A 14,430-nucleotide genomic window follows, 5' to 3' on the forward strand; every position below is an offset into this window, starting at 1 on the left:
ATCTAAGTTGTTTGAACTATAATCACATGACGGAATTCTCGACAAGAAATCTGCATCGGGAATCACTTTTGCACCACAATGAACCATCCTGTAGGTATACGAACTCAGAGCAATGATCCACCGTTGCACCAAATCGGCAGATGACTTCGCCAGAGACTTTGTTGAATGATACAAAAACTTCAAAGCCTCGTCATCAGTAGCATTGGTAAAGTTCGATCCAAAAATGATATTTATGGAGCCGTTTGACGGCCCAATATACAAGTGCTTCTCGTTGAGTCTGAGAATATCCACGTTTGACTTTTGAAAGTCGACGGGAAACGCAGATCACTGTTCTACCACACTGTTCAAGGCTTGCTTCCATTCCACGAAAGCAGAATGGTGTTTGGCAGAAAATAGTTTCAAAACAGCTGAAGTCTGAATATAACCAAGCAGTCAACGCAACGTCTTCTGAGGGTTGGAGGACCAAGAATAAAAATTGCAAGCTATGACATCAAACAGACAACTTGCATGTTTGGCGAAATTAAAAATGAGACGGGAGTAATACACAAGTGCTCTCAGGACTGAACGCAGTTCTTGTAGATTAGTTGTATTGGTTTTATAACCGTTGCCATCCACAATGTAACCAAAGCACGAAGATGATAGAACTCCAAAGGTGAAATGTCGAGGAAAATAGCTACATTGAACTCAAAAAATTGCTTTAGTAAAGAGGACAGATGCTTATCATGAGTAGCTTTGTCAGAAGCGTGCTCTGCGGCATTTTCCAAACACGAATATACACCCTCCAAATCTTTTGTAATAGTAAATCCTAACTTGTCGAAATATAGCTGGTGAAACATTCAGACAAAGAAAAGGAAGTTGAATCGGGATAGCTCAAAAAGTGTATCGATCACGGAAGATCCTGGAGGAAGCGCGTAGTGAGGTTTTTCAAGATAGACATTCTTTAGATCGAATTTTGAGGACATGCCTGAACCTGCTAAACGCCTCAGCACAACTTGGAGCTCTTCCTTAGTGCAGGTACGCTGTGGTAGCCGCGTAAGCAACGTTATCTGGAAGTCTCTACACACTGTCGGAGTACAATCAACAGCCTTTATTGGAGTAAATATCGGAGCTGCCCGATTGGATGATCCGACAGTGGTCAGGAATACTTTCCAAAACATCTTCATACTGCCCACATATTTTCCGAATAGTTTGAAATTTCTGATCAAAACAGAGCAGCAGCTTCTGCTGTTACTTGGGCACCTGAATGCCAGCAATGATCCTATCACGCAGCTGGTCCTCCAGTTGGTCACCGTAAACAAATTTGCAATAGGAAATCACCAACCGATTGAGAATGAGAGCGGGTCAGCATATTGAACCTCGTCCTTTCTGCGGCCACATAGTTAATCGGTTTGATGTGTTGTAGAAATTTTTACTTCAATGCGTTGTAGGAAATATCGATTGGAGATTCAGAACATATTAAATTCTTGATCAATGTATACGCCTTCTTGCCAACGAAATGTAGGAAATATGCCGTGAGATTCTTGTCATCAAAATCAGATTTTGTGAGACACCATATATCGAACCGTTCCAAATAATCCTCTACTTCACGCGCAGTTGAATTAACATTTAGTGGTTCCATTTCAGCAGGCATGATGAATTGTTCCAATCGCAAAGCCAAAATGTAGTAACTGAGTTCATTACGTGTAACCAGACGAACTAGAAAGCCGGAATTCAGCACGGCATAACTAGCAGCACGTATGTATTCGAACTGATGTATGTGAGCAGCACTTAGAATATTAAAACAAGAGAATAATGAATAGAGCTTCAATCATGTTCATCATAAGAACGGCTAACAGTACTGATCTATTTCAACAGAAGGAGGGTGCCCTCCTAAGTTATGGAACGCAATGCCATGTTCCATGATTCAAGCATAGTAACAGTGTTTACATGTGGAATAGTGGCCCTTTCGCTGTGTTCGGGGGCCAGCCGTCCCTAATAACCGAACATCACATCATTTGGACAGATGTGCCACGTGCAGGACACGGGCCAGACGAAGGCATGTCCTGATTGATCAGAATGCCATCTAATCCGAGTCAAGCACCTTTGACTCGACGCTTCTCGCCCCCTCACGGACATTCTGGCACGACCTTGTGGAACACTCTGTGACTACCCTATAAATACAGTTGTACAGATTTTCCTTTGTCTCCATAAATGGCTGTGTAGAGCTACCGTGCCTTTTGATATACCATAGTGGGCGAAGCAGGAAGCCAAGGGACCGATACAGAGTTGCACGATCGTACATCAAGTCATAACAGGCTGAGAAAGAGTTACGGCTCTCGGAAGATGGGGTATAGAGAAGTCTTATTGATTCTAGACAACAAAAGTGCATCTTCCATGTGAAGCTGTTGTTTTGGAAGGCCAGATCAATAGAAGACAATCAACTACTCTACAGTGGAAGTGTTAAAACCGTTTCGGTGGATTAGGGAGAACTGTTAATTCAGTATCACATGAATGGAAGGCGCCAACTCCGGCGGACCTGCCATTGCAAAGCAGGTAGGGGTTTAACTCGAATGAACAGGTCTGATATTAAATTCCATTACTTGGGTCCCTTTGTTTTGATAAAAATTATCACATTGCTATAGGTGACACATCATAATATGATCATTCACATGTAACACCTTTTCGGTGCCTATCTGCTATCTCACCCAAAGGAAGCACGAGGGCTGTGATACTGCCAGGTTGCCCAAACCTGGATAGAGGAAGTCGAGAGGCAGATGTTGGGTTTGAACCACGGACCTTTCGGTCAGTAAATCCGCGCTCTCATCACAGTACTCATAAGACCGCTGGAAACTCTGTTGCAAGCCAAGAACTGCTGCTCACCAGGTAGGAGCAGTCACCGAGTTTCGACCAAGGTTATATTCAACTTGAACCTAAAGTAGACGGGGTTGGACGGATAACGTCATTCGCCTACGAATTAAGTCTTGAAAGGCGACCCAACTGATGACATCATCATCATCATCATCAATACTTCGTCATCAAGACGGTTTACCGAATGCTGGAAGAGTAGTTGTAACATCTTCATGGACAGCATGATATCAGTTTTCAACACCGATGCTTCACTGCCGTACAACCATGATTTATTTGAAAACCTCGATGTGTGAAAAAGAATGAAGGTGGACGGAGAAGGGACTTCCTGCTAGCTTACTACAACCATTCCGAGGTGTCTATATCTCCAGACACATACTCAGGCGATCTGCATAGAAACTGGCAACAAGAACGCCACTGACATCGGTTGGCAGCCATATCTTTCAGAGTTTCTAACCGGGATCAGCGGGAATCACGCGGCCCTCATTCCGGTTGGCGGATAGCACTGATAGGACCCAACTGCTTCGTATTCTCTTTCTAATCCCGGTGCCAGATCAAGGGTAGCCACCACTCTGCTTCCGCCACGCTGAGTTTAGCAGAGAAAACAGCAATCTCTTCGGCAAATAATGGTTCGGCGTACACAAAATAGGGCTTAACCAACGCAGCTCCTGGTGCTGGACACATTCTTCAATGGAAGTACCGTTGCACAACCCATTTCTAATGGCCTCATTACGGATTCGTCGACACCAACCCACATCATAAGCGAGAGCTTCAGCTGGATTCATTCAAGTATACATAAATCAGAGTAGTTGTCCAAATCAGCACGTTATGTTTTGCTACAGTGTCCCAAGTGGTTGTCAGTTTATCCCTTGAACCTCTGCTGAAAAAACTGCGGAACGCAGTGTATAGCTATTCAACCGTTACTTGGAATAGCCCGCAGTGCGCATCTCGCGAAAACCATAGAGTTTCGAACCTGTCATCTACCCGGCGGTGGTTGAACACTTAACCGTTTGGCTAAGGGCGTCTGATTAGCTCGCATCCGTTCTTCAATCACGTGACCCATATCACGTGCTGACATGTTGACAAACCAGTCCTTGGATTGATGACCTCTCAGAAGGGAGCTCCTCTCAACGGGTGGATTTTATTATTCCTCTTACAGAAACTGCAGAAACTGCCTCCCGGCCTCCCTTCACACACTGTCTGTTTTTGTGTGACAAAACCTCAGTTGAATATTCCCAAATCCCCCCACACTACCAACTGTATCAGAAACACGTAACCATTATTTCTAATAATGACACAACACCCTCCCACCATCACATTGGGCCCTGCATAATAGTCGGAAGCCAAACGAATGTTTGTCTAACCATCTCTACCGGGGGTTCATGTGAGTGGCGTTTGAGGTGTACTTCAGTATCATCGACATTTTGACATATCCAGAATGAGCTGTTATAGACGCACTGGTTACGCTACTTGTACACCTGTGTGAACTTGACAACCATGTTGTCAAACTTGTCGGCCGGTTTACGTGCTTCCAAAATTATGGATGATTTCTTTGTAATTTTGCCCTCCTTTAGGGTTTGTCACACTTCATGGAAATTCTGGGGGAAGGGGCTCGAGCACAAAACACTTTCTCGATGGCAGCTTTCAAGTTCAAACCCTAATTTCACTACCTGTGAAGCTTTCTGACACACACCTGATGCTCCTGAGTGGGCGTCAAACAGCGTATAAATCAAATTAATTCGATGTCTATGGAATTCACCTACCCGCCAACCCCTCCACATTTTCGTGACCCCTATGATGCCCGTAGATGTAAAAATGTTGTTCAAGTGATCAAGCAAACCGGGTACCTGATAGCTACCGGTGAAAGGAAGAAGGCCTTTGCTGCGGAGTTATTTATTGGAAAACGCCAAGTGAACATTTACAAAATATTGAACAGGGAAGTAAAACTCTCATATGCATCTTGTTTAGGAAAACTGAATATCCATCTTCTCCTTGGACGCGGCTTCCTGAAGTTTCCTGAATATTCACCGACTGTTGCTCAAATGCAAGCGAATGCGACTCCACAAATTCCGTAATAGACCTCACTTTTCAAGAGAGGCGGGTTTACGAGAAAACATACTACTCACATGCCCCATCAGTAGTATCCACCGTTATAGCGGGTCTGGGCCGATGGGATATGTTCGACAGAATGTATAAATTCTCGAAGGACAGGAATTCGTCATACGGAAAATATGTCATACAAAAGTTAAAGACAGTAACTGGTACACAAATGAAGTATCCTCCAATGTCCTGACATGTGTGGACAACTCCGTTTGGTGGCGGTTTTTTGTAGACGACGTCGTGCTGAATGCTAGTTTGCAAGTAACTAAAAGATAAGTTGCGTACAAAAGAACTTGCGTTCCTTCAGGGACAAGTTTACCACATGGGTCGATCTCGATATCGATTCCCAGTAAAGCGGTTTTTCTGGTGATGGCCCCTTCATAGATACGACAATCGTTGATAGCCTTGTTGTTTTAATGAGATAAACTCACCTAGACAGGACGTTATTGATTGATTGACCCTAAATGAGGGTTGGTTTTCACATAGTTTTCGTAGACAGAAATGTTGAACAGCACAATCGTAAATCAGTTTTCACGGGGTTTCACCAAACATTCGGTAAGCCTCTACGTGATTGGCTGATTTTCAAGGTCGTTGGACCAATCCGCGTACAGTGGAGAGTGCCTCATTTTTTTCAGGAATATAGCAATATATATATATATATATATATATATATATATATATCGCAATTTAACGTTGATTCACTCGAGAATGCGTGAGGTCTCTCAGGTTTGTCAAAGTTCATTATACATCCGGATTCCAGTTGATACTCCCCGGGTTCGAACCCCTTTCCACTCAGTCAATGAAACTTAGCCGGTTTTGTAACCTTTCCGTATACCACTCAATGGATAGCTAATTTTGGGATTGCATTTCAAGACGGAAATTTTTCCTTCACGATTCACGTCATTTCTTGAGAGTTTTCCCACGTCTTAAAAGGATGAGCGTGGCTGTTAGGCAGTATAACTCGATGAATTTCGATCGAAACGACCTGTGGAAGCGGTTGTTGGACGTAAACTGGATAATCCCTAATTGAAATTTAGTTGTCTCTGATGCGACAGTGTCACAGTCGATCTCCTATGAGAAATATGAGCACAGTGCGTGACCAGATTGGCTTGAAATCCACGCACAGTGATGCATGTCACCTGTGTGTTAACGCTTGTCTACTTCATCGACCCAATACATGGGTGTATGTGTGTGTGTGGATCAGTTTCGATCACTCACAAGGTACCACCTGTATTCAACCTGTCCTTCCTACTCTACCGGGATAAAAACCTTTCTATTTGCGGAAAACGTGTCTTCTGGCCAAAATGCCTTTTGTACGACCGTTAGAACTGCCGTTTACTCGACGATCGGTGATTGACCGATCAGCAGTTTACGATAAACGTTTGTTACTTTGTGTCATTTTGATGTGATGACGCTGGGTGTTTGAGAACAGTGATAGTGCAGTTCCGAACAGAACAGATCGCTTTATGCCTCGCCAATAGCGGAAGACGAGGACTTACCAAGGATTCGAATTCGCTCAGCTGACGTAATTTTTCTATGGTCACCTGGTTACAAATCTTTCCTGATAAAATAGGTTGTTACCTGGAAAGGAATACCCTCACAATAATGTACAATTTTCTGTAGAAAGGGTGACTCGGAAAGTTTATTCCTTTTTGCGAAACAAATTTGGTTTTGCGAGAGACTCACCTGGAACTCAACTGAATTTCTTGCATGCGATGTTTTCAGCTGGGTTCCAGGTGAGTCCCCCGCAAAACCAAATTTGTTTGGAAATGAGTGTATATCACAAATTTCAAGTAGAACATCAGGTTGACGGAAACTCGGGGACTGCGCCTCAAGGAGGGCGAAACCGGCCTTGGACTGTCGATAAACTTCCAGATACCTTATGAGTAGTGTAATACGTCTAGTCCTTATTTGCTTTATTAATCCTGATATTGCAGGCAAAAGCTATTTTGTCCGCGCCAGAATATATGAAATAATTGTAAGTTGTCTTGGTCAACAGTGGCTAGAATTTCCCCGATTCGTGACACACAAAACGGACAGTGAACTTAGCTGAGGGTGACCTCTCAGATGAGAATACAGCTCCACGCAGATGGAGCCAAAACAATGTAAACTCATAAAATGTTCACAGAACATTAAGGAACAAGCCAAGTGAAGAAAATGCGGTGGATACAAATCGGTGTTTCTTGTATGATCGCGGAAAATGGAAATACCGCGATCAGAGCACGAGCGGCATCGTATTTTGTCTGATTGTAATTTGCTGTTCATTGGCTTGGGTTTGAACCAGACTACTAGCCGCGATGTCACGGGTTCGAGTCTCCCAACCGGAATTTCGGGAAGTACACACTAATGATGATTCGCAAAAAGAGCAAAACGAGCGTAAGTTACTTCTCGGCTTTTGAGTATACATTGACTTCACTACAGACGAAAACTTTTCACATCTCTTCACACTGGCTGTTAACAAACAGCCTTGCATCTGTTTTTCCGCTCAAATTGGGACAGTTTGAACGAGTAGGAGTCCAGAACACGTGACTGCATAGAGTTCCTCGTTTTACTGAACTGGTTTCAACCGGATTTCATGTTTTAAAAACCGATCAGTTAATCTTTCCATAACCCAACACCACTACCGAAAACTCATATAAGTAGTGTCAGGAAAGGAAAATTTTTTTCACACTGCGTTTCCTCACATTCTAACGTGCGTCCAAAAGAACATGCAGCAACTCGTACAAACATTGTTATGCTCCAATTCTAACGTGCGTCCAAAAGAACATGCAGCAACTCGTACAAACATTGGCAAATTATGCTCCATAGCATTTATAGACTCACCTAAAATATTACTTTTTCGTTTCTACAGTAATGATGAACAATTCTGATAGGATGATTGTTCCTAATCTTAGACAACCTAGCCTGCTCCGCATCACTTTTGGGGAAGAATATCCTCCTCTGAGCCGTAAATGTATCACCATGCGGGATCGCTGGCCTCTTTTTCTGACGCATCCCTCTTCTATTCAGCATTCATGAAGGAAAGCCCTTTGATGTTAAGGTATACATCTGCTCGCTGAATCTCCGCGGCACGCGCTCACCCATTTTTTCTCGCTGTGTTTACTAGTATGTATCGTTCTTTCATTTTGTTATCTGATAAATCTATACTTTTTTTGTTCTCTCGTGTAGTTCTGATCCATGTTTCATCCATTGTTAGTGCAGGTATACACTGGCATATCACCGTGCAATTTCCGTTCGGTACAGACATTCTTTCGGCAATAGCGAACAGTGTTCACATGAATGCCCTCCCAACCGTAGAAACTATGGGGAATGTTACCGTGTTTTATACTCAGTGGCCAGGGAATTGTTTTTTTTTCAAAATGTGAGGCTCAGCCGGAACCAAATGTCATTTGAGTGTTGGGGTTCATCGTCATCATCATCCTCATCGACAGCATGACATCAGTGTTCAACACCGAGGCTTCACTGGCGTACAACCATGATTTATTTGAAAGCCTTATTGAAAAGAAAAGAATAAAGGTGGATGGGGGAGGGACTTAGTGCTAGCTTAGCACAATCATTCCGAGGTGCCTATATCTCCAGACACTCACTCAGGCGATCTGGATAGAAACTGACAACAAGAACGCCACTGAAATTGGTTGGCAGCCATATCTTGTAGTGTCTCCGACCAGGCACAGTTAGGATCACGCGGTCCCCATCCTGGAAGGCGAGTAGCACCCAAGCGTTTCGTGATGTCCTTCATACTCTGCCAAGTCGAGGGTTGACCACCTCTCTGTTTACGCCACTCTGAATTGGGCATGGAAAACAGCACTCCCTCTCTTCGGCAAACGATGGTTCGGCATACGCAACACATGTCCCAACCAACGCAGCTTCTGGTGCTGACCCTGAATCGAGTGCTGTGCAACTCGCTTGTGTCTTGGGTAAAAGCATACATACACTATTGCACATGATCACATCGAATAACGCCGGGATCTCCGCGTTCTCCTAGCCGGGTTGCAAACGACGCTGCCGGAAAACTTACCGAATATGGCAAGGAAGTGATGGTACTTGCAAGGCTGTTGTTGCTTTCTAGCTGGACCGTCTGGGTGAAGTTTGAAAAAAACACAGGACAAACACCTCTAATGTGAGTTCCCTCTAACATGACCCCCGGATCGTGCTTTCTTCGACATTATTATCCATTTTCTCCAGGTCCCTTATTGCACTAAGTCTCCACACCTCCACGTTCGTTCCATTCAAGGGCATTCCGCTTTCATGGATGTGAAATCCAAGCATCAGTTTAAAGTGCTGGTGTAACGGCGGATACTACTGATGGGGAATGTGAGTAGTATGTGGTTTTGTTGGACCTCCGCCCTGCGTCCAATCGAAGGTGAGGTCTATCACGTTCGTTTACGATTGCAACGTTTGTTTACCATTGCGTGATAGTCAGTGAATATCCACGAAAGTTTGGGAAGACGCTGAGGACGTTCAGTTTTTAAAAACAAGGCGCACGTGAGACGTTTATTTTCCCATCCAATAGTTTCCAACTGTTTAGTTGGTGTTTGCCAATAAACGACTTACCTACGAAGGGCTTTCGTACCTTCACTGGCATTAGCATCTCGCAGATAGATCAACACTAATGTTCGAAAGTTTAGGAAGACGCTGAGGACGTTCAGTTTTTAAAAACAAGGCGCACATGAGACGTTTATTTTCCCATCCAATAGTTTCTAACTGTTTAGTTGGTGTTTGGCAATAAACGACTTACTACGAAGGGCTTTCGTACCTTCACTGGCATTAGCATCTCGCAGATAGATCAACACTAATGTTCCACAACCAAAACGTCTGTTCGAATACAGTCAAGATCCAATGAACTTTGGTCGAGCTTTAGTTACTAGGGTGCATACGTTCTTATTGTCAGCTTTGTCACGCACAACTCACTTGGATATTTACTCAGCTGTATTCAGCAAAACTGAAAGATCTGTGGTTTCCGATGAGTCTGGAGGCCACAAATAACTCAGTGCATACGGTTATATAAAATGAGGATGGAATTTGCTTTTACTGGCAAATGTTATTGTCAGTTTACGGTCCGAATGATCTGGTTGCATGGAATAAATGTTTCTAATATTCCCTCAACGCCTGAGTCCTTTTTATGTAACGACTGATGCCAGGCTTAAGTTCACCAAGACGGCTGAGTCAAATATTGCGTCTACACTGATCGCGATTGTACAGTTTATATCTTTCAGTCTGAATATCAGTTTTGCATTTTGGGTGTTGAGTTATGGTTTCAACCATCTGTTACTTATATGATGCGCCCTACAATCAGTCAGCAGGTGATCACGTGACTTTGAATTGCGTGAATCGACGATAAGTGACGCGATACCCAGCCACTGAACCACATTATACACGCTAGGGTCCATTTACAGCAACTACTGAAAGCCGTACAGTTCTGAATTCGCTCCGACGTTTAGTGTAAACTATAGGCAGTATGAAGAGAGGTGAACATTTTCAGTTGAGCTTTCGTCCTTCAAGGGACGGCTGGGATGCACCGTACGGCTGTTACATCCCGATCAACCAAACTATGTGGTGTTTCGAACCTGCGACATCCAGCCTAATCGTCTGAACACTTAACTGTTCGACCACGAGCGGTTTGTGAGCAGTGATGAACGTGCACTTGGATAAGATATCCCGCCAACCACCATTTACTTGCGGGGTGCAGGGTCACGTGTTCATGTATCGGTTAGGCCCTTGAGTGACTAGTGTTTACAACATGCTTGTTTAGCTAGTGTGAGTCTTTTTGTCATTTCACTGAAAGTGCGTACGTAACACAGTAGTTTCTCGTATTTTTGCAGAGCTCGTTAGTTTTACCACGTTTGTCCGAAACAGGCCCCCCAATGGGAAATTTTCTGTTGGTATGGGGTTTCAATTCAGTACCGGTATTACTGCACAATCAGTATGTTACAAACGAACTGCAAAGCTTTCCGATAAAATACGCAACAGGTCTATGACAGTTCCTCTGATAGTGGAGCTAACGAGGATATCGTGGTCACGTGTTCAATCGATCTGATTTCAAAAGAGGCATTCGCTTTCAGACACACTGAGTAATTACGCTACCGAAATTTCAACTAATCGTGTGGATAGGCCATGAGTAAATCTCTACAGAAAATTCCGACACTCCCTTTGTCGACCACAATGCCAGCGTATTCGAAACTGAACAAGCGTCGCAGAGTCACATGTCGCAAATGTGGGCTACCTTTCGGTTACGTGCCATTGTCATGTGCTTACCTGGAAGCGAACCTTGCCTTTCTGTATGACAAAATTCGCAAGCAAAAACAATCAGAAAGCGTAAACCAAACGAATGAAAACAACGTAGGTGAATTGGCGGAAAGGACACCAAATGACCAGACACAAGAATATGCACATGAAGCACGTGAAACGGAAGAGAAACCCAAAACCGCGAAGCGTTTCACGGTTCAGACCAAAGCCCCTTCATGCACATCTGACGAATCAGCTGACGAACGAATGTTCTTGTCGATGTTTATGCCCGACTGTATTAATATCAGAGTAAATCCAAGGTGTGATGACCGTCAAATCGAAACGGACGGTCCATGTAACATTTTGTATCGTTTCAAGTTTCTTGATGGGGTTAGGGAGAATGTGGAAGAGGTGAAGTGTTCCGGATGTGATTCCACTGTCGGGGTCCGATTTGTACCAGTTTCCTTTGACAAGACGCTTCCCCCATCTCAAAATCTCGGAACCGTACAAAGGACAAATTGTCGCCAGAAGACTCTGAGCTTCGAGGAGGAGTATGATAAGTCCAACAATCCACCAAGCACATCAGACAACCCACAAGCCTTTTGGGATAGGGCTGAGAGAGAGGGGTGGATCTCATTGTCACTGGAGTGTGTAGATATTGAACCGCTGTTCGGTCTTGTCGGTTTGGACCAATTTTCCATTCGTTATGAGGGCGGCGAAATGTCTCCGCTTTTCTATCACTCCATCGAGTCGGATGTATTGTTCTCACAAAATTCAGCCACCTGGATGGTTCCCGCTCGCCGCACAAAGGGTGGGAGATATGTGGCCGCTCACTCGGACAACCAAGTGACTGGATGGGATAAAGTGTACTACGATTTGGAACATGTAGATAAAGCGGTCCCGAATACGCTCGGTCACGGAGACATGATTCAAGCCACAGTTCGTCGACTATGTCCGATCTATTCATCTGTCAGACCAACCGAACGATATGCGAAGAAGGTGGAAACCAAACAGTGGGATAAAACTTGATTGAACTAGAACGAGTAACGCCAAATTTTCGTCCATATGTTTTTGGAATGTAAATCGTAAATTTGAAAACACCTATGGATGTGTAAAGTAAAGCATGGACCACTCAGATCGAGTTAGCACTTTATGTCGTGTGTTGTGATTTGATGAGATTCAATTGCATGGCTGGTGTGCTTCAAGAAATTCATTGTGATGTCACGCACAGAAACTATAGGTGGAAATCAACGGGTTATACGTGGAATACCTACATTTACACATTGATTCGGTTTAACGTGGAAACTCAACTGAATCCCAGTTGAATCTTTTGGTCATGATCGTTTCATATTTCAGTTGGTACGATATTCGATTATATAGCGATACTTTGCATAGACGTACTGCACTACTTATAAGGTTGCTGAAATCGTTTCAACAGCCCAAGACCGGTTTTACCCTTCCTATTCGGGCTTATCAGGTATACACAATCCTTGAGTATCCGTTAACCTTATCTTTTACTTAAATTAAAGTTGTATGAATTTTGTGGAACACACTCACCTAGACACTGATTTGGTGAAACCGATTATGGACCGTCAATGATTATTTAGCAAGCTTATGAGTAGTGTTTCTCCAATCTACGTTGTTCAAACATGCATTTTGCTATATTTACGGTTACAGTGTAGTGAGCTGCAATACATTCATGTCCGTTCCTTCAGCACTAAACTACATAACTTATGGATTCTTGGTTCCAACACGTCTGTCGACGCAACAGATCAAGAAACTCGAAGCCTCAAGTAGACAAGCACGCAGCAGTTCTGTTCGTACAGTACCAACTTTGATAAGCTTTTCAGGTACAAGAATTGTGAAGTCGATACAGAACCTTGTGTGTAACATAGCACTATGCTTTCCTGAACAACTGATGAGTCGCTACCAAATGGTTGGGCGATATCTGTCCAGAATAGTTTCCATTTCGAGAACAATGCACCATTCCATTTTGGAATTTTAGACTTCAGCACGGAATACATTTAGTGAGCTCTCATATCCTACTATTTTGAGACATACAGACATATTGATTTGTTTCATTTCTTATTGCACGAAGTCAAGCTCCATGGGGAGGGGGGGTCAACGATAACAAACCATTCAATCATCATCATCATCATCGACAGCATGACATCAGTGTTCAATACCGATGCTGCACTGCCATACAACCATTCTTTCAGTCTTAGGATGCTTGAAGTACAAGACATTTCATATTCCGGCTTGCAGCAACACTGTCTGAGGCGAAAGCACGTCCACTGCTAGTTAATCCAAGATAGCGCGATGGATTCGTAGAATATCGTCTGTAGAAATCTTGCTTTAGAATGAGCTCAAGCCAACAATGGTCAGATAATTCAAACCGCAGGAAAAAATATAACCCGTAACTACCTGCCTGATTGTCACTTCTTTTCCACATGTGTGGGAAAAGTTACTGACATGCTCAGACATCTGGTGATCGTTTGAACACCTTATCCACAAAGCGGGAAGTCTCGTTGAAAGAAATTTCAGTTGAATAGTGAGGGTTTCCTGCCACAGTTAACTTCTCCCTCCACACTGATGATTCGAATTTTGTCGAAAGTCTTTGCTGTTCTCAAGCTAACGAAATCAATAGACTTCTTCAGAGTTTTGTGAGCTATGTACGACCATCTCCGAAAAAAGTTACTAAATGGACAAATTACCTCGGTTTCTGCTGAGGGTGAGCTAGTTTCAGGACTTGTGCCTCTGACCTGATCTGTCCTTCATCGGACAGCTCACTGCGATCTTGAGAAGAAAGAGCCCATCGTTGTTACTGCCACCATCATCTCTGTTCGAAAGTACACTTTTCCCGGACGCAGGAGAGCTTGGAGAGTTGAACGATGAGGTGTTTCTACTATAACAAAATGATTCTCCGCTTACTAACAAGAAAACAGTAGTGACATGCATAAATAATCGGAGCATTCGTAGATGATGTGAGGGCTAATGTGCAGTCTACAATTTGCAACTGATCTTCCCGTAAAATTATCCTTAGTCTCTAAACAACTACACCTTAGTGCTGCCACCATACCAGCAAGAGACCACTGGATGTCGTTGAGGTCGTTATCCATGAGTGATGCCAGGAAAGCCATATCAGCAGGCAATGAGTACGACGGCGCACGCAAATCCCTCAAACGCCAAATAGTGAAGAGCCTAAGAAAAGACCGAGAGCTCTGGTGGACAACGACAGCTCGGGAGATGGAGAAGGCTTTT

At 43.7% G+C, this 14,430-nt stretch overlaps 1 protein-coding gene across 1 annotated transcript; it reads left to right on the forward strand.

Moving 5' to 3' along the window:
- Window positions 1-11,106: 11,106 nt before the first annotated feature.
- T265_05303 (hypothetical protein) lies at window positions 11,107-12,198 on the forward strand (the record flags this gene model as incomplete). The annotated part of the gene is made up of 1 exon (XM_009170286.1): window positions 11,107-12,198. The coding sequence occupies one exon, from the start codon at window positions 11,107-11,109 to the stop codon at window positions 12,196-12,198; it is 1,092 nt and encodes a 363-aa protein (XP_009168550.1).
- Between the last annotated feature and the right edge of the window lie 2,232 nt (window positions 12,199-14,430).

This window comes from Opisthorchis viverrini, assembly GCF_000715545.1.
Source record: "Opisthorchis viverrini unplaced genomic scaffold opera_v5_98, whole genome shotgun sequence".
NCBI lineage: Eukaryota > Metazoa > Platyhelminthes > Trematoda > Opisthorchiida > Opisthorchiidae > Opisthorchis > Opisthorchis viverrini.